Genomic DNA, 20,725 nt, shown 5'->3' with positions numbered 1-20,725 from the left:
CTCGATTTTTTTTTACACCTGTCAGCAATGGGTGTGGCTGAAATAGCCAAATCCACTCATTTGAAGGGGTGTCCACATACACTATATATACATGAGTATCTAAGATGTCATCAGCGTGTTCACATGGGAGATCTCTTACCAGTGCAAATAATGTGGCAAATACTTTAGTTTGAAAGGAAACTGGAAGTCTCATATGATCACTCACAAAAGGGGTTACATAAAAGCTTCAACCTGAAGTGAATCTGAAGTTAAAACAATAAATTCATACTTTGTCATTGTGAATTTCTTGACACATTCAACTTGTGAATACGTTTTATATGATGTTTTCTGGCAATTGATAACAGAACAAATTGTGTAATTTGTGGAGAGGGAAAAGCATTAGTCTATCAGATCTGTAAACTGAATCTAGCTCTGACTCGGGGACCTACCCTCCAGGACACTGCTGGCTTCAGGAAGTCCTCACAGCTGTCTACCACAGAGCACACACCTCTGTTCTCCGTATAGACGACATGCTCTAGTTGCTTGCCCGGGGGGCAAATCCAGCTCAAACTTCTCCCAGTTCATTGACGGCCTCCGGACGTGGTTTGACGTGCTCCAAGACATCAGGTGGCGCTAATGTAATGCAGTCTTACACCGTCCGCGGTTGATGACAGAAAACACAGCACGTGACATTGTTGTTTACAAAGGTATCTACTCGGTGGCGTAAACCCGCTAGACTGAAGCAGACAGACGTTTCAACATTTATTTGATAAAACAAACAGCTAGACTTTCATAACCATCGCCAATATGTCCAAACTACAGTTGTTGAATATATTCGTCACCGAGCGTTTATCCGCGGCTGCTGTGGAGATATTCGGGGTCGTGGAGAAGACCATAGCAGAGTATCAGGAAGAAATCTGCCGTTCAGCGGAGGAGAACGACCGTTTACGGAGGGAGATGGACATGATTATCAAATCAGAGATACAGTTATACAAAACAGGTCTGTAGCGAGTTAACGTTCGAGTTATAATAATATTTTACTTGTAGAATGTTACTAGACAATTTGTGGCACGTTGTGCAATTCTCACCCTGACCGCAACTCTGGGGAGTAATCATTAGTACAAACAGATGCAAAATGAGAATAATCTATTGAATAAATTCAGGTATATCCCTCCGTTTCGTTCCGTTTGCTTCCGTCTAAGAAACGTTTTGCAACAGAATCGGCGTAATGAATACACTTTATTGAATCACGTGCTTTAGTGTAGACTAAGGTTGCGTTCAGTACGACAGAAAGGGGTGCAACGTTGAATTTATCGGTAACAGAACGACTAGTTGGAAAAAGTTGTGATTATGGTGGCCCAGAGGTCAGTTACCATGTGGTGATGGACGACTTTTTGCGATTTCAGACTGAGGGGATTCGATTAACCTGCCCGGGTTGAACCGCTAGCCCGGGCTGGTGAGGGAGGCAGGCACGCCCTACTCAAATCGTATGGTAATCTGCGCTGCTCGGTCATATTGTAAAAAATGGAGCATCATTCAGAAACATTCAACATCTCTTCTCCATAAAATATAAAGTACCAGTCAAAACTAATAAATTCCACAAATTAACTTTTAACAAGGCAAACCTGTTAATTGAAATACATTTCAGGTGACTACCTCATGAAGCTGGTTGAGAGAATGCCAAGAGTGTGCAAAGCTGTCATCAAGGCAAAGGGTGGCTACTTTGAATAATCTAAAATCTATTTTGATTTGTTTAACACTTTTTTTTTGGTTACTACATGATTCCACGTGTTATTTCATAGTATTCATGTGCTATTATTCTACAATGTAGGCTTTATTCATCTGCCAGAACGGGGCACCTGGCTCACGACCGGGAGGCAGCCCGGTTCCAAAACAAATGCAGTCAACACTAACCCGGTACACCAGGAGCAGGCATCGAATCCCCTCATGTTCTCACCCATATGCATCAGGTAAAACCGCCTAGCGACCAGGGGTGTGTTCAGTTCGCTTGAAAGTTTGCTATGTTGCGGAACGGTTTGTCTTGTACATTCTTTGAACCCACAACCCAACCTTATCCGTTCAATTAAAACATTATTTTAAGTTTGTATGTACTGAACGCAACCCAGGCAGATGAACTGCCACAGGCGCTTTAAAACTAGCACAGACCTCAAACAAAGTCGTTTTTCTACAGATTTAGTCCAGTTACTGTGTGGGGGGAGAATCAGTAATATTCAGTCAGATCCAATGGCTGTCTCATAGTCACCAATGTGATATCAGCTGAACATACAAGTTTATCTTTTGCATTGAAGTGTGTATCAAATCAAATCAAACGTTATTTGTCACATACACCAAATACAACAAGTATAGACCTTACCGTGAAATGCTTACAAGCCCTTATCCAACGGTGTGCAGTTCAAGAAGAGTTAAGAACATATTTCCCAAATAAACTAAAGGCAAGAAATAAATAAAAAGTAACACAATAAAATAACAATAAGGAGGCTATTTACAGGGGGTACCGGTACCAAGTCAATGTACAGGTTAGTCGAGGTAATTTGTACATGTGTGTAGGGATGAAGTGACTGCATAAATGGCTACCACTCAGAGTAGACAGTTTTAGAATTCGTGGGCACCATAGGTTTGAGGAAAAAGTCAACGCAAAACAGGCCCTATTCAATTTAAACGATCTGTTTACAGGTCCACAGCAATTTGCAATTGTTGTGTTTCATAACCTTTTTGTCTGTCCGATCCTATGGCTCTTTCATAGTCACCATTGCGATAGCAGCTGGATCTGGGGCCTCATTTATAAACCGCGGGTACGTGCAAAATATACCCCAAAACGTGTGCACCAGTTTCCACATAAAAGTTGGCATTTATAAAAACTGAAGATGATGTGAAAATGTGCTCACATTCCCGCAAACTTTAGACCGTGCACACTCACAGTTTCTAGTGGTTGAAGTATTGCATTGCAAGTAGATTAGTATTTTGTGCAAAAGGGGCATATGATGGACGGCTTATTCATAACAGACAGGTTAATATCAAGATGCAATAATATCCCATTAGTGAGGAGAGAAAGTCTCATTTGTTTATCTTTGCATTTAAAAATAATTAGAAATAGGTATATTCCCTAGACTATTATTTATTTCATTGCGTAATAAATTCCTCTCCTTTTTGCAATGGTTTCATACTCACGAGGTAGCCCATAGGCCTACAACAGTGATACCATTCGTTCCATCTCTAGTTTAATTGGACCCACTTCACAGCAGTCAATAGATAAGCTACAGTATTTGAAGTATTTTGCAGTATGCCATCTGATCTGGAGCTTAGGTTATTAAGGTGTAAGTTACTTCTATAGTTTACGTCTGAATACTGTCATTTCACATTTCTTCAGTAGACAATATTGGATTTAAACACAACTTTTCGTAACCATTGTAGAATAAATTCTTCACCTTTTCTGGGCATGCTGGGTTTATATTCCCGAAGTAGCCATAGCCTATATACAACAAATTAACCTGCGCATCTCTCATTTAATTGGGCCTATTAGATACGCTATTATTTTAAGTATTTTGCTCTATACATCAGAAAGGAAGCGGGGTTTCTAACAAAGTAGAATTTAACAGGTGAACAGGCAGTTGATATTTTGTATTGAAGTGTATGGATACCACTGTGAGTAGACCCTGTTTCAGAATTCGCGGGCAGTGCACCATAGGTTCAAGAAAAAGTGAATGCAAAACAGGCCATATTAAATTCAAACGATCTGTTTACAAGTCCACAGCCATTTGCAATTGTTGTCTTTCCTAACCTGTATGTCTGTCAGCCTAGACCTACAGCAAGTTTAACAATGTGTCATCCCCTCCGAAGACATTTGATCAAGTTCACTATTGCTATTTCCTTTAGAAACTTGCCTCGGCCTAATTCAAATACTTTAAAAGTATACAGCAAATAAGGGCGTTATTGTTACCATAAAAGGTGAACGATAGGCGTTTTTCAGGCGGAGTTTTAATGCTCGTTCACGAGTGCACAGTTTCAGGACGGGTCTGATTTTATAACTGTAAACATGTGCCAAGTTGATAAATCTCAATATTTTTGTAGGTGCGCGAACTTCTCAGAAATGGCGCACGCATTTAATTGGTGTGAAATTTACGCAACGTTATAAATGAGGCTGGTCTACTTACGCGCCAACCAGATAATGAGCATATGAGGTGTCTCGGTTTCTATACCTTCTCTGGTGTAGATGCTGCGTTCATAACCAAGTGGGAAAGTGTTAATTACCAGTTATGAAGGCGTAACTACGAGTTGGATTAATTCACATGCTTTGAACTCGTTGAGAAATGCAGATTGGCCAATGGCAAACAAGCTGCTTCAACCATAAACTAAAAGTACAGTTATCATGCTCACAAACAAATTGTGTTCAAAAACCATATTCATAGATAGATTTTTATAAATAATGTTTTGTTGCATTTACCGGCCAAAATTGCCATTCTCGAGATAATTTTCTTAATGTGTGACGTCAGGTTTCAGCATGTGGGATAAGTCGGAGCTTGGTATGATAGATTAGTTTCCCACTAGTATTTACCAGTTGAAGGGACGTTTTTCCCTGTCGAATGTGGTAAATACCGTCTTCCCATTTGGTTATGAACAAAGCAAGACCAGTCTTCTTCTAAAGTGGGATTTTAGGGCAGACAGCTCAGTCATTCAAAATGCACTCAGAACCCTACTGGGGACCTGACAGGACGGATCTGCTCCAGCCAGTACTCTGTGTAGCCCCTCGTCCATGACATGCTTTAATCCCAAGAGGTGTTCAGCTGCAGATATGATATCGATCAATCTTGAGTTCTTATCCACTCCGGCAGTGCAGTTTATAACCATAGCGATAAATGCCAAAGTCCACCTTTTTCACGACGAGGGTATCTGGACCCTGCACCTGGCGAACGGCACCCACAGGACCAGACTACATTTACATTTACATTTACGTCATTTAGCAGACGCTCTTATCCAGAGCGACTTACAAATTGGTGCATTCACCTTATGATATCCAGTCGAACAACCACTTTACAATAGTACATCTATATTTTTTTGGGGGGTGGGGGGTTAGAAGGATTACTTTATCCTATCCCAGGTATTCCTTAAAGAGGTGGGGTTTCAGGTGTCTCCGGAAGGTGGTGATTGACTCCGCTGTCCTGGCATCGTGAGGGAGCTTGTTCCACCATTGGGGTGCCAGAGCAGCGAACAGTTTTCACTGGGCTGAGCGGGAACTGTGCTTCCGCAGAGGTAGGGGGGCCAGCAGGCCAGAGGTGGATGAACGCAGTGCCCTTCTTTGGGTGTAGGGACTGATCAGAGCCTGAAGGTACGGAGGTGCCGTTCCCTCACAGCTCCGTAGGCAATCACCATGGTCTTGTAGCAGATGCGAGCTTCAACTGGAAGCCAGTGGAGTGTGCGGAGGAGCGGGGTGATGTGAGAGAACTTGGGAAGGTTGAACACCAGACGGGCTGCGGCGTTCTGGATGAGTTGTAGGGGTTTAATGGCGCAGGCAGGGAGCCCCGCCAACAGCAAGTTGCAGTAATCCAGACGGGAGATGACAAGTGCCTGGATTAGGACCTGCGCCGCTCCCTGGGTGAGGCAGGGTCGTACTCTGCGAATGTTGTAGAGCATGAACCTACAGGACCGGGTCACCGCCTTGATGTTAGCGGAGAACGACAGGGTGTTGTCCAGGGTCACGCCAAGGCTCTTAGCACTCTGGGAGAAGGACACAATGGAGTTGTCAACCGTGATGGCGAGATCATGGAACGGGAAGAGCAGCTCCGTCTTGCCGAGGTTCAGCTTGAGATGGTGATCCGTCATCCACACTGATATGTCTGCCAGACATGCAGAGATGCGATTTGCCACCTGGTTATCAGAAGGGGGAAAGGAGAAGATTAGTTGTGTGTCGTCTGCGTAGCAATGATAGGAGAGACCATGTGAGGATATGACAGAGCCAAGTGACTTGGTGTATAGCGAGAATAGGAGAGGGCCTAGAACTGAGCCCTGGGGGACACCAGTGGTGAGAGCATGTGGTGCGGAGACGGATTCTCGCCACGCCACCTGGTAGGAGCGACCTGTCAGGTAGGACGCAATCCAAGAGTGAGCCGCGCCGGAGATGCCCAACTCGGAGAGGGTGGAGAGGAGGATCTGATGGTTCAGGATGAGAGCAGAGGAGAGAGTTAGCTTTAGCAGTGCGGAGAGCCTCCGTGACACAGAGAAGAGCAGTCTCAGTTGAATGACCAGTCTTGAAACCTGACTGATTAGGATCAAGAAGGTCATTCTGAGAGAGATAGCAAGAGAGCTGGCCAAGGACGGCACGCTCAAGAGTTTTGGAGATGAAAGAAAGAAGGGATACTGGTCTGTAGTTGTTGACATCGGAGGGATCGAGTGTTGGTTTTTTGAGAAGGGGTGCAACTCTCGCTCTCTTGAAGACGGAAGGGACGTAGCCAGCGGTCAAGGATGAGTTGATGAGCGAGGTGAGGTAAGGGAGAAGGTCTCCGGAAATGGTCTGGAGAAGAGAGGAGGGGATAGGGTCAAGCGGGCAGGTTGTTGGGCGGCCGGCCGTCACAAGTCGCAAGATTTCATCAGGAGAGAGAGGGGAGAAAGAGGTCAAAGCACGGGGTAGGGCAATGTGAGCAGGACCAGCGGTGTTGTTTGACTTAACAAACGAGGATCGGATGTCGTCAACCTTCTTTTCAAAATGGTTGACGAAGTCATCCGCAGAGAGGGAGGAGGGAGGGGAGGGGGAGGAGGATTCAGGAGGGAGGAGAAGGTGGCAAAGAGCTTCCTAGGGTTAGAGGCAGATGCTTGGAATTTAGAGTGGTAGAAAGTGGCTTTAGCAGCAGAAACAGAGGAAGAAAATGTAGAGAGGAGGGAGTGAAAAGATGCCAGGTCCGCAGGGAGGATAGTTTTCCTCCATTTCCGCTCGGCTGCCCGGAGCCCTGTTCTGTGAACTCGCAATGAGTCGTCAAGCCACGGAGCAGGAGGGGAGGACCGAGCCGGCCGGGAGGATAGGGGACATAGAGAGTCAAATGATGCAGAAAGGGAGGAGAGGAGGGTTGAGGAGGCAGAATCAGGAGATTGGTTGGAGAAGGATTGAGCAGAGGGAAGAGATGATAGGAGGTTGCGACGGCGCAATACTATCTGAGTAGGGGCAGAGTGAGTAGTGTTGGAGGAGAGCGAGAGGGAAAAGGATACAAGGTAGTGGTCGGAGACTTGGAGGGGAGTTGCAGTGAGATTAGTAGAAGAACAGCATCGGGTAAAGATGAGGTCAAGCGTATTGCCTGCCTTGTGAGTAGGGGGGGACGGTGAGAGGGTGAGGCCAAAAGAGGAGAGGAGTGGTGTCTCCACCATGGCAACCGACCCACTAGCACTTTCTTTCACTCTTTTGGCTGCCTCGGCATAAGAGACACTGGACAGCTCTTATCCTGGAAATCTCTGCCTCCTTCACCCTTACAGGGAATTCAAGGAGCTCATGTTCATGTTTCCCACCAGTGTAGACTAGACAACAAATCATCTTGTTTTTTTTGCACAGACAGGCCTTCCAAGTAAAAGTACAGATTTTGTATTAAGATAAGTCAATATTGATTGAATATATTTTTTCCCCTCCAGACTTCCAGCTACTGTCTCCTGCCGTTCACCCTGAGCAGCAGAACCGTGAGCAGGAGTGGAGCCCCAGTCTAGAGCAGGAGGACCCAGAACCCACACAGATTAAAGAGGAACAACAGGAGCTCAGACTCAGTCAGGAGGACTCACCTCAGCCCTCACATCTTTACCTAAACCAAACTGTGGATGATGGAGAGAGGAGCGCTCTACCTATCATCATAACTGAAGAGATCAAAACAGAACCTGATGGAGAGGGCTACAGAGTACCACAACCAACCAGTGATCAGGCCCTCTCAGTTCATCCAGACTGCTCTGCTGCAGTGGAGAAACTATATCAGTGTCAACAATGTGGCAAAAGCTTTACACGTAAGGGAAACTTGACCTTGCATTTAAAGATACACACAGGAGAGAAACCTTATCTGTGCAAACAATGTGGCAAAAGGTTTAACCAGAAGAGCAACTTGACCATCCACACAAGGGTACACACAGGAGAGAATCCCTATCAGTGCAAACAATGTGGCAAAAGGTTTAACCATAAGAGCAACTTGACCAGCCATACAAGGATACACACAGGAGAGAATCCGTATCAATGGAAAGCTATTTAAGACTTCATCAGTGTGTTCACACGGGAGAAATCTTACCAGTGCAAATAATGTGGCAAAAGCTTTGGTTATAAACAGCCATACATCACATATGAGCACTCACATTAAAGGGCATACATATTACTGCAGTGAGCACAGCAAAAACTTCAGCCTAGAGTGAAAGTGAAAACCACAAATGATACTTTGCATCATTGTGGATTTCTTCTCACATCCAACTTGTAAATTAATGTTATGTTCTGTTTTCTGGCACTTGACGACAAAACAAATTGAGTTGTGAAAATCATCACTGAGTATTAGATTTCTTAGCTGAAACTCTCTCACTTTCAGAGACCTACAGTGCATTCGGAAAGTATTCAGACCCCTTGACTCTTTCCATTTTGTTACGTTACAGCCTTATTCTAAAATTGATTAAATAGTTTTTTTCCCTCATCAATCGATCAATCGAAATTTTAGCAAATGGATCTGTACTTTGCTCTGTTCAGCTTTGCCTTGATCCTGACTACCTGAATTTCCAGACTATAAACTGCTACTTTTTTCCCACGCTTTGAATCTCACGGCTTAAACAATGACGCGGCTAATATATGGATTTTTCCCGCTTTCAAAAAAACACATTCTGTGACGTGCTCAGTTTTTTGGCGGCATGAAGCTTTCATTAGACCAATGAAATTGCCGAACGGGTTAAGGTCAAACAACTTTTTTGTTTACTGTTTAGATTAAATCGAGCACTCTCAAACTGCACATCATTCTGATTACGGTAGTCATTTTGTCACCATCATCATGGCAAAGACACGGAGAAATGCATATGATGTAAGCTTTCAAGTTGAAGGCCATTGATCTGGCTGTTGGAAAAGGAAATGGAGCTGCTGCACAGGAGCTTGGTCTTAATGAGTCGATGATAAGACGCTGGAAACAGCAGCGTGAGGAATTGACTCAGTGCAAAAAGACAACTAAAGCTTACTGTAAATGTTTTATTTTTTGTTACAAGCCCGTGTTTCGTTAAAGCCTATTTATTTTTGTTACAAGCCGTGTTTCGTTAAAGCCTATTTATTTTTGTTACAAGCCCGTGTTTCGTTAAAGCCTATTTATTTTTGTTACAAGCCGTGTTTCGTTAAAGCCTATTTATTTTTGTTACAAGCCGTGTTTCGTTAAAGCCTATTTATTTTTGTTACAAGCCGTATTTCGTTAAAGCCTGTGTAAAGTTCATTTGTACCGGTAGGCACCTGCGGCTTATAGACGTGCGGCTTATTTATGTTCAAAAGAATACTTTTTTAAAAATTCATTGGATGCGGCTTATATTCAGGTGCGCTCAATAGTCCGGAAATTACGGTAGTCTCCCAGTCCCTCCACTGAAAAACATCCCCACAGCATGATGCTGCCACCACCATGGTTCACCGTAGGGATGGTGCCAGGTTTCCTCCAGATGTGACGCTTGGTATTCAGGTCAAAGATTTTAATCTTGGTTTCATCAGACCAGAGAATCTTGTTTCTCATGGTCTGAGAGTCTTTAGGTGCCTTTTGGCAAACTCCAAGCGGGCTGTCATGTGCCTTTCGCTGAGGAGTGGCTTCCGTCTGGCCACTCTACCATAAAAGCCTGATTGGTGGAATGCTGCAGAGATGGTTGTCCTTCTGGAAGGTTCTCCCATCTCCACAAAGTGACTCTGGAGCTCTGTCAGAGTGACCATCGGGTTCTTGGTCACCTCCCTGACTAAGGCCCTCCTCGCCCAATTTCTCAGTTTGGCCGTGCGGTCAGCTCTAGGAAGAGTCTTGGTGGTTCCAAACTTCTTCCATTAAAGGATGCTGGAGGCTACTGTGTTGTTGAGGACCTTCAATGGAGCAGAATTATTTTGGTACCCTTCCCCAGATCTTTGCATCGACACAATCCTGTCTCGGAGCTCTACGGACAATTCCTTCAACCTCATGGCTTGGTTTTTGCTTTGACATGCACTATCAACTGTGGGACCTTATATAGACAGGTGTGTGCCTTTCCATATCATGTTCTATCAATTGAATTGTAGAAGTTGTAGAAACATCAAGGATGATCAATGGAAACAGGATGCACCTGAGCTCAATTCCCAGTCTCATAGCAAAGGGTCTGAATACTTATGTAAATACGGTATCTGTTTTATATTTTTAATACATTTGCAAACATTTTCTAAACTGTTTTCGCTTTGTCATTATGGGGTATTGAGTGTAGATTGCTGAGAATTATTATAATTTTTTAATCAATTTTAGAATAAGGCTGTTTCTGTTTTGCAATGTAACAAAATGTGGAAAAAGTGGAGGACACTGCTGGCTTCAGGAAGGCCTCACTGTTTCATTTGAGGGAAAATGTCTATGTATTTGTGTTTTTTGTTTTTAATGTGTTGGTTGTTTCGTGTAAAGAAGAGAAAAATGAAATAAATTGTCTACAAATAAAGAAGAAGGAAGCCCTCACTGATGTGGCTAGCACAAAGCACACATTTGGACTTCTAAACAATAGGAGGTCTTATTCAGTTGTTTAACAATGACATACAGGATATCTTCTATCTGTACTGATGACTGCATGTTAGAATATTGAAGTAGCCTATTACATTTTTGTTGACAATCTATATAATGCAGCAAATAATTTGTTTAAATAAAGTAGTTTTTTCAATGGATGTCATAGTGAAACCCTATTTTTCTCTGTTGAACATGATTTCTGTGATGGTTCATACTAGGCAGGTTTAATACATGCTCTATCAGCTCTATTTCCTGCTTCTTACCCCCCAACCCTATCCTGAACCGTTTTCATAAAGTGTCTGAGATGAGGGCCGATCTAGGATCAGTTCGCCCCTGCCCATTCATTATAATTGACATAAAGCATCTCAAATGAGTGCTGATCTGGGATCAGATTGCCCCTGTCCATTCATTATAATTGAAAAAGCAAAACTAGATCAGCACTCCCACTCAGACGCTTTGGATCCGATTCCGATTTAGGAAATTATGCCTTTTTTACGCACTTCTCAGTAGTTGTTATTCAGACTTACCATATGAAGGTGTGTAATGGGTTGGTGACAAACATGTTCCCTACTTTCTCCCCCTTCCACTTGCCTCCTCCATTTTTGCAGTAATGCTGCAATCAGTTGATTGTAACTTTGGCTTAAGCAAACATTCCCATTTTTTAAAAATATTTGCATGTGTGATGTAACTCCACCATTCCTATTCATAATATCATTAATAAATATAAAACAAACAAAAAAAGTTCCATAAAGAATGTTTTTTACATTTTTTATCAATCAGTATATTTGAGTTGAACCATAATATTTGTTATAATATTTGTTCCATCTTTTCTGGAGGATAAAACTGAAATTGTAACCAGCTGTGTATAACTTGTTTAAAACCTCAAGAGATGTAAAGACTCCTGTTTATGGGACCTGCGTGGTTCTAGTACTGGTTCCGACCAACATTTTCACTTAAAAATCAATCTGTGGACACTGTAGATCGAAATGGCTTGCATTGAGCGATAGCCCTGGTTCCCACGGACACAGTAATATATTGTCTGAGCCTGTGTGACGTAGGATGTGAACATAGAAACCCCTTGAAGCTGGGATGTCCCTCCTACCATTTCATTTTCACTTCCGACTGTCCATCAACTCCTGGCTGAACCCTACATCACATCCACTGACAAAGCACATGCCTGCAATCATTACACCATAGCCCAACAGTGGTGGCTCATCACTGTAGCACATTCAGAGATCGATTTATAGCCATTGATCTAAAATGATTCATATATTTTAAACATAAAAATGTTTGTTTGTCATAGACGGACAAGATACATATGAAATGATAGGCGAGCTCCTAACAAGTTCAGGAAGCCACGCTATAGCTCTGGGAGATGTTCACAGCGATGAGGGCAAACGTTTTGATCAAGAGAACCCTTTAGAAAGTATACACATTTTCTCTAACACCAGACACACAAATATGTATTTTACAGTTATAACGAAGGTGACATCTTATAGTTTGATTATACTATATTTAGAAAGCACACTGTAAGTCATTTCAAGCCTTATTCATAAGGTTTTGTTGAATAGGAAATGCATCACATAAAATGTCATATTTGTACTGTGTACTTGAGCTTGTGTCCTTAAAAGTGACTACACCTCAGAAATATATAACTATTTTTACCAGAATGGGGAGATTTACTTTCTTGGAGTATGCAGGATTACTATTTATAGTCTGTGGCCCTCTCATGATAAATAATTACTTTTGGGGATTATGTAGATTACATTTTCGATTACATTTAGTTGCATTTAACTGAAAGGGTGATACTTTGAACAAAGTTTCATTTTCAATTAATCGAAAATGAGAAGTTGTAATCTGTATAAACGCAAAAAGGTCATTTTTGAACAAAGGTTGAGCCTTTCTTAATAATCTACTGTAGAACCAGTTTGGGCTTAAGTATAATTTACGTATGAGTGAAGCTTTTAGTGAGAGGTTTAATGCTTTAATATTTAAAGGCATAGCCACCGGAAGTAGTTTTTAAATTGTGATTTTCAGAAAATCACAATTTAAAAAAAGTATTAATATAGAAAATATAAAAAAATGTATGCAGCATTTGTTTTGTTTCACCAAATTAGTGCACTAGGCCTTTATTACTCCTGTATGAGCAGAGAGGAGCAAAATATTGGTCAGCAGAGCGGGGAGAAATGCAGAATCTTCCCGCGGCCATGTTTAATCATTTCAGTTGCCCACTCATATTCATTATATGAATAGGCACCTTTAATTAGCAATATTTTTGGCTCATGTGATTTAAAAAAACATATCGTCTGGAGTAGACCTGCGCCATAAGTTAGTCAGTAAAATGGAGATTGGACTAGAGTTAATCAATGTAATTTGTCCATAAATATACAGGTATACCTCTCCATGGTTGCAGAATCTTCTCTTTTTGCTAACCTTCCATTGAAATTTCTTGTGGTAAATTAATTGATATCTTTAGGGATATGAATATCAAGTATGTGTACTTTACCATCAGGCCATTTTGTAGGTAAAGTACAAGATAATGTAAAAATGTTGTCTTTTAACGATCCAATACATAAGGTACACTTAATTGGGTTTAAGTCCAAAGAGGATAGAAAAGGGATCAAGATCTTCAATGAGACTGTGCAGGGATCTAGATTTGCAGATTTAAGAGTCAGATTTTAGTCATTGGCATACACTGACACTTTTGTTTTCAAGCCCTGGATTTCTAACCCCCAGAATTGGGGCCTTTGTGAATACAACCCCTGGTCAACTTTGACCTCCTCCCAACTGGTGTCTCCTGGGACATGATGGTTTAAATAGAAGGCACTAAGAGACAATGCAAAGAATGAAAAAACCGTCTCGTTGTTACAGAATATACTGACTGACAACAGTTAGAAATCTAAACTAGCAATTCAGCGTATAGTCTGCTAGAAACGAAGAAGACATTTTAGCTCAATTTGGTGTTGGGTTATGATCCAGCAACTGGTTTTCCATTAAATGCTCCAAGACAGCAGGTGGCGCTATTGTAATGCAGTCTGTTTTTCACTGATCGCGTTGCGTAAGAGCACATTCCTCGTTGTTTACATATGTTCTAGTTGCTGACAGAGAAGTTTCAACATTTCTTTGATCGCCAATATGTCAAAACTACAGTTGTTGAATGTATTCGTCACCGAGCGTTTATCCGCGGCTGCTGTAGAGATCTTCGGGGCCGTAGAGAAGACTATAGCAGAGTATCAGGAACTAATCTTATGTTCAGCAGAGGAGAACGAGCGTCTACGGAGGCTGTTGGCCATGGTTATCGAACCAGAGATAAAGTTACACAGAGTTGGTGTGTATAGCGAGCTACAGTTGTGATACGAGATTTGTATATTTAACGTCACTAGACTAGATAATTCAGGTGGCATGTGTAGCTCAGTTGGTAGAGCATGGTGTTTGCGAATGCCAGGGTTGTGGGTTCGATTCCCACGGGGGACCAGTACGGAGTAAAAAAATTATCAAATGTATGCATTCACTACTGTAAATCGCTCTGGATAAGAGCGTCTGCTAAATGACAAAAATGTGATATACGCACTCGTAGCCCAATGTTATACATTTGATTAAATATTTATTTAATTAACGAATAAAATGAGGTTTAATTAGCCAGCAGATGCGACCTGTTTGCTTACAGCTGCACTAGGGTCGGACAGTCTTCCCGCATAGATTAAAACCCCGTGGAGGGATGACAATTCGGAAAACAACGCATTTCTCATCTCTGGATTGAGATACATTTTCCGAGCCATATCTCGCGCCGGCTCTGTAGGAAGCCTGTCCAACCCTACTGCAGCTGTAAGCAAGCGGGTTGGATATGCTGGTTGATGTCTGAAGGGCATTCCATAACGACTGCATTAGAGAACTCATGGTCCAATGACTGTACCTGCAGTAGACCCACGTCTGAAGCTATCTACATCCTAGTCTGGATTATACCCATTTGTCCCTCGTCTGAAGCTATCTACACTCTAGTCCCGATTAGCTAAACACATTTACAGTGCATTCGGAAAGTATTCAGACCCCTTGACGATTTCCACATGTTGTTATGTTTCTGCCTTATTCTAAAATGGATTAAAAAAAATGTTTAAATCCTCATCAAGCTACACACAATACCCCATAATGACAAAGCGAAAAACATTGGCGTCCATATTAGATTTTGATTTTGGGGAGGGGAGTAGCATATAAAAACTGGATTTAATAGTTTGTTGTTCACTGGTCAGCGACGCAAACGGCCATTCAGTTTCTGCAATTTCTGTTATTCAATACGTTTCAATGGGCTTTAGTAGTAAAGGCCAAAATCAATATTTTATCAAATAATTGTATAGATTTTTTTGATACCTAAAGGGGTCCTGCAATTAAAAATCAAATAGCTAAATGATCCATATAGTATGACCATCTTAAAACAATTCCATATGACAGCTTAGCACATTTTTATTCTTGAACTTATTTAGGCTTGCCATAACAAAGAGGTTGAATACTAATTGACTCAAGACATTTCAGCTTTTCATTTTTAGTTAATTTGCTAACTTTTCTCAAAACATAATTCCACTTTGACATTATGGGGTATTGTGTGTAGACCAATGACACAATCTCAATTTAATCTATTTTAAATTCAGGCTGTAACACAACAAAATCTGTCAAGGGGAGTGAATACTTTCTGAAGGCACTGTAGCTTTGGACTTGGGACACAGGCTGCTAGTGGTCATTGGACCATGAGTTATCTCCAATGCAGTCACTATGAAATGCCCAAAGACCTCGTCATTCATTATTTCATTAATTAGTAAGACATGTCAAATATTGGGATAGCACACCCTGAACATCACTTTAGTTGGCCACCGTTGCTCTGTTGAATCATGCTGTAGCTAGTGTAGTAGACCATTCAACAAATCCTCTTGTTTTTAAGCACATAGAGGACTTCCAAACAAAATCACTATTTTTAGTCATTCAAAATATTGATTGAATATATTTGTTTCCCTCCAGACTTCCAGGAACTCACTCCAGTAGTTCCCCCTGAGCAGCAGAACTGTGAGCAGGAGTGGAGCCCCAGTCTGGGGCAGGAGGACCCAGAACCCACACAGATTAAAGAGGAACAACAGGAGCTCAGACTCAGTCAGGAGGACTCACCTCAGCCCTCACATCTTTACCTAAACCAAACTGTGGATGATGGAGAGAGGAGCGCTCTACCTATCATCATAACTGAAGAGATCAAAACAGAAGCTGATGGAGAGGGCTACAGAGTACCAGAACCAACCAGTGATCAGGCCCTCTCAGTTCATCCAGACTGCTCTGCTGCAGTGGAGAAACTATATCAGTGTAAACAATGTGGCAACAGCTTCACACGTAAGGGACACTTGACCATCCATTCAAGGATACACACTGGGGAGAAACCTTTTCAGTGCAAACAATGTGGTAGATGTTTCAATGTTATGAGTAACCTGAAACAGCATATGAGAATACACACAGGACAGAAATCTTATCAGTGCAAAGACTGTGGCAAATGTTTCAGTCGGAAGTGTGACTTGGACAGACATACAAGGATACACACAGGGGAGAGATCTTTTCAGTGTGAAGACTGTGGAAAAGCTTTCAACCAGAAGATAGAATTGGCATTGCATATGAGAGTTCATACAGGACAGAGACCATACAGCTGTCCTGTATGCAGGAAAAGTTACATGACATTAAGCCATTTAAGACGTCATCAGAGCGTTCACACAGGGGAGAAATTTCATCAGTGCAAAGAATGTGACAAATGCTTTAGTTATAAAGGAAGCTTGAAGTTGCATATGAGCACTCACACAAAAGGGATACATAATATCACTGCAATGAGTGCAGCAAAAGCTTCAGCCTGCAGTGAATCTGAAGTGAAAACAACAAATGATACTTTATCATTGTAGATTTCTTGTTACATCCAACTTTAAATTAATGTTCTATTTTCTGGCACTCGACCAAAAAATGAATTGAGTTGTGTGTGTGGAGGGGGAAGCATCACTCAGTGTCAGCTTTTTAAGATGAATCTAGCTCTCACTTTCAGGGACCTACCCTCCAGGACACTGCTGGCTTCAGGAAGTCCTCACCGCTGTAGCATAGAGCACACACTTGGACTTCTAAACAACAGGAGTTCTTATTCAATTGTTTAACAATGACATACAGGATATTTGAGCCACTATCTTCTATCTGTACTGACAACTGCATGTTAGAATATTGAAGTAGCCCATCACATCTGTATTGACTCAATACAGCAAATAAACTTTGTTTTAATAAAGTTGTTTTTTTCAATGGATGTCACAGTGAAACCCTATTTTTCTCTGTTGAACATGATTTCTGTGATGGTTCATATTAGGCAGGTTTAATACATCCTCTATCAGCTCTATTTCCTGCTTCTTACCCCAACCCTATCCTGGAACAGCATTCCTAAACTCTCAGACGCTTTGTCCATACAGGCCCTGTGTCAATTTTACCTCCTGACTGGTGTCTCCTGGGACATGGCTGAAAGTAAACAGGTGCCTTTGTTTTAATTATTGGGTCACAAAGACCTTTGTTGGGTAAAGGTCAGGCTGTAAAGGACTTTGGGAACCATTACCTTATACTGACAGTGGCTTCCTGTGAATACTGTGAGTGTTTAAATGTAGGTCAGTGTGATATTTGACAGGCCACATTCCTAAGGAACACCAGCGTCATGGAGGATCCTCAACATTCCAACTGACCTGACCGCGCCCTCCACAACCGTGTCTCCTTCCCCCATCCGCGAGCCTGACCCCAGAGGGTCCTGAGGTACAGTGTTGCGAGAATCAGGACCAGCTTTAACTGAGTGTTTGGGTACATCTCAGTCGTCATAAGTCTGACCCCTCCCCTTTCCACTCCTTTGCAATTCTTCTGCAGGTCGTTGTTTTGTGAGAGAAGGGTTCTCCGTTAACTAAAGTAACTGGAGTAAAAAATCAGGTAGATGATAGCAGGATACCTATAATGATACTTTTTGCCTGTGCATACTGCTCTCTACTTGCAGTGCTCTCAACACATTTTTGGGTTGTGGTTATTCCTCCTATGGTAGTGACTGTCAAAAATTCCACTATAATGGCAAACTTGAACTGCTGCTGACCTGACACCAAGACCACTGTCTCATCATCTCTAATAAAACGTGGCAAAAGAATGTTGTAGGGATTTATTTGGATAGATATGACTAGATCCACAAAAATTGATAATTTACGTCTAGCATGTTTACTTTTACCCAAATTTTTGCCTGTAGGATTAGGGGGAGTGTCACTGGCGCCCGTCTTATAAAAACAATATAGAATCAACCACAAAGTTGACGAATCATGAAATATAATAAAACTATTTATGAAGATAATAAACTCCCACTTCTAAACTAATCCTCGGCCAGCTGTGGGGTGGTTTGATGGTTGTGGTTGGTTTGGGGTGGTTTGCTGTGGGGTGTTTTGATGGTTGTGGTTGGTTTGGGGTGGTTTGCTGTGGGGTGGTTTGATGGTTTGTGGTTGGTTTGGGGTGGTTTGCTGTGGGGAGGTTTGATGGTTTGTGGTTGGTTTGGGGTGGTTTGCTGTGGGGAGGTTTGATGGTTTGTGGTTGGTTTGGGGTGGTTTGCTGTGGGGAGGTTTGATGGTTTGTGGTTGGTTTGGGGTGGTTTGCTGTGGGGTGGTTTGATGGTTTGTGGTTGGTTTGGGGTGGTTTGCTGTGGGGAGGTTTGATGGTTTGTGGTTGGTTTTGGGTGGTTTGCTGTGGGGTGGTTTGATGGTTTGTGGTTGGTTTGGGGTGGTTTGCTGTGGGGTGGTTTGATGGTTTGTGGTTGGTTTGGGGTGGTTTGCTGTGTGGGGTGGTTTGATGGTTTGTGGTTGGTTTTGAGTGGTTTGCTGTGGGGTGGTTTGATGGTTTGTGGTTGGTTTGGGGTGGGTTGATGTGGGGTGGTTTGATGGTTTGTTGTTGGTTTGGTCTCCTAATAATCTCCAGTCATTTATCAATCAATAAGAACTGAATTTGAACTAGTACTGGCCACTTAACATTTATCTGGGCGACTTTTGTCAGAACTGGTAATTTCCTCTGTTTTCAGGGCAGATCTGGGTCTGTGTTTGTTATCATAGGCTGTGATAATCGCTCCTCAGGCTCCCACCAGTACAAACTAAATGAAGGCCTCTGAAAAGAAGGCCAACTGAAATGAAGTCCAAGCTGAAAGGAAGGCCTCTGAAAGTTGTGGCCAGAAACATTGTTTTAAATTAGATTCATGTAAGCCGGCATTGTTCGTGTGCCAATGGTGGAAATGCCAGATTAATTTCAGAGAGAAATGGGTCAAGAAAACAGAGAGAGGAGCTGGAGGGTATAGGACTCTTTTAGTGGTAGTTTTCAGAGTGGAAATATGTAGGATAAAAATTCCCTGATGTCTATCATCTAATTTTCAGATGGGCCAGAGACCGTAATAGATGACATAGGCCTGCTAGCAGAAAACAATAGACCCTAGATACGATCACTAGGAGAGTAAATACAAATATAGCTAGCGGAAAACAAAAGACCATAGATACTATCAATAGGCGGGTACATACAAATATGGCTAGCAGACGTGATACCCATTACAAAGGAATAACATGTAGGCCTATCTGAAACACTACAGAAAAAAGTACTACAATTGTTGCATACAACAAACATAATCAAAAGTTGCCATAAAAAGACTTAGTACAGATGAGAATGAACCTTTGTGGATACATTGAAAAACAATCTTGATGACAATCCAATGTTCCAGTTTTATCTGACAGTCTTTCAGCGTCAGTGGCAATTGAGGCATACTGTCAGTAGAACAATGGTCAATTGGTCGATTCAGTGTACTCCGACTATGATGGAGGGTATCCACAGCTTTTTCAGGCCATTCTTGGGCAGCTATAAAGAGAGACGTGAGCCACTAGATTATTGCTATCAGGATGACGATCGCTGCCACGGGACAAACAGAGTGGATACCAAAGGACAGACTGTATGTGATGGTATCTGATCACATCTGTATGAACCCACTCTAAACCAGAACCAGAACAGAGCTCGAACCGAAGTCATTCAGCTCACATCTCGGGCCCAGTCTCCAAGTCCAAAAACTTCACTCTGTATATTATCTGTACAGATGACGTATTGTCTTTACAGCGCTGACACAGCAGAGGAATCTTTCCATAAACAGATGTGTGTGTGTGTGTGAGAGAGAGAGAGAGAGAGAGAGAGAGAGAGAGAGAGAGAGAAAGTTTGTCTACTGTTGGATTGAAGGGAGGGAATCTACACACTTCATAAATATTTATCTCACACATCAGTCTCTCATTTATTGGCAATAAACATCTCCTGCCTCTGACGTCTGCAGCTCATACAGGCTACGGAGGGCAGGAAGGAACATCCAGTGATAGGAGTAACTGTAGATGTATTCTAACCATGTCTGTTACATTGGTTTGGAAGAGCGAATATGACAATGACAATATAGTACTTCATGTAATTGGATGGCGCCAACTTTTTGCATTTGTAATATTTAGTCAATTGTAGTTGTCAGTTTTCAGTCATGGTCTACGTGACCCTGTGTTGCTAGTTGCTGCGGGTAAAGAGGAGAGGTGATGTCCTCAGGACCTTGCATAGCGAACAGACACACTCCTCTCCTCTGCCTTTTTCTGTCTGGAACATTGGCTCATTAGGGAAGCTGATTAAATCGATGGGACGAGGGTCAGGCCAACCACTGGAGGGAGAAATGCTGTGCTGTGATGAACATGGAGATGAAGGAAGACAAAGACAGAAAGAGGTAGCGGGACGGATGGGGAAGTATAGGGTTGTTTGCAGAAGTGAACGGGAAAGAGGCAGGGACAGAAAGAGTGGGGGGAGTTGAGGGAGAGAGGGATAGGCAGAGCGAGAGAGAAAGATAGGAATGTAGTGTTAGTGATTGTAGTTGGCGGCTCTGAGGGCTCTTCGCCACATGTTTTGGCTGTGCAGGGAGACTAGACGTTCCTTTCTAATGGAACCCTACAGAGAACAGGCGGAAAGCCACTCAAATCCTC

The 20,725-nt window shown here is 42.3% G+C and overlaps 2 protein-coding genes across 2 annotated transcripts; both read left to right on the top strand.

Moving 5' to 3' along the window:
* The first annotated feature begins 658 nt into the window (after positions 1-658).
* Positions 659-8,985, top strand: LOC123728177 (zinc finger and SCAN domain-containing protein 21-like). The gene is made up of 2 exons (XM_045699071.1): positions 659-979; positions 7,609-8,985. The coding sequence occupies exons 1-2, from the start codon at positions 787-789 to the stop codon at positions 8,205-8,207; spliced, it is 792 nt and encodes a 263-aa protein (XP_045555027.1). The 5' UTR covers positions 659-786; the 3' UTR covers positions 8,208-8,985.
* A 4,748-nt stretch (positions 8,986-13,733) lies between these two features.
* LOC106590799 (zinc finger protein 501-like) lies at positions 13,734-16,979 on the top strand. Its single transcript, XM_014181954.2, has 2 exons — positions 13,734-14,010; positions 15,690-16,979. The coding sequence occupies exons 1-2, from the start codon at positions 13,818-13,820 to the stop codon at positions 16,601-16,603; spliced, it is 1,107 nt and encodes a 368-aa protein (XP_014037429.2). The 5' UTR covers positions 13,734-13,817; the 3' UTR covers positions 16,604-16,979.
* The last annotated feature ends 3,746 nt before the right edge of the window (positions 16,980-20,725 follow it).

The sequence above is a fragment of the Salmo salar genome, chromosome ssa17 (assembly GCF_905237065.1).
Source record: "Salmo salar chromosome ssa17, Ssal_v3.1, whole genome shotgun sequence".
NCBI classification, from domain to species: domain Eukaryota; kingdom Metazoa; phylum Chordata; class Actinopteri; order Salmoniformes; family Salmonidae; genus Salmo; species Salmo salar.
This window is presented reverse-complemented; position numbering and strand designations above follow the sequence as displayed.

Coding starts and splice junctions, on each gene's coding strand:
- LOC123728177 (XM_045699071.1), top strand. CDS start 787: ATGTCCAAACTACAGTTGTTGAATATATTCGTCACCGAGCGTTTATCC. Junction 980..7,608: donor GATACAGTTATACAAAACAG/GTCTGTAGCGAG, acceptor TTTCCCCTCCAG/ACTTCCAGCTACTGTCTCCT.
- LOC106590799 (XM_014181954.2), top strand. CDS start 13,818: ATGTCAAAACTACAGTTGTTGAATGTATTCGTCACCGAGCGTTTATCC. Junction 14,011..15,689: donor GATAAAGTTACACAGAGTTG/GTGTGTATAGCG, acceptor GTTTCCCTCCAG/ACTTCCAGGAACTCACTCCA.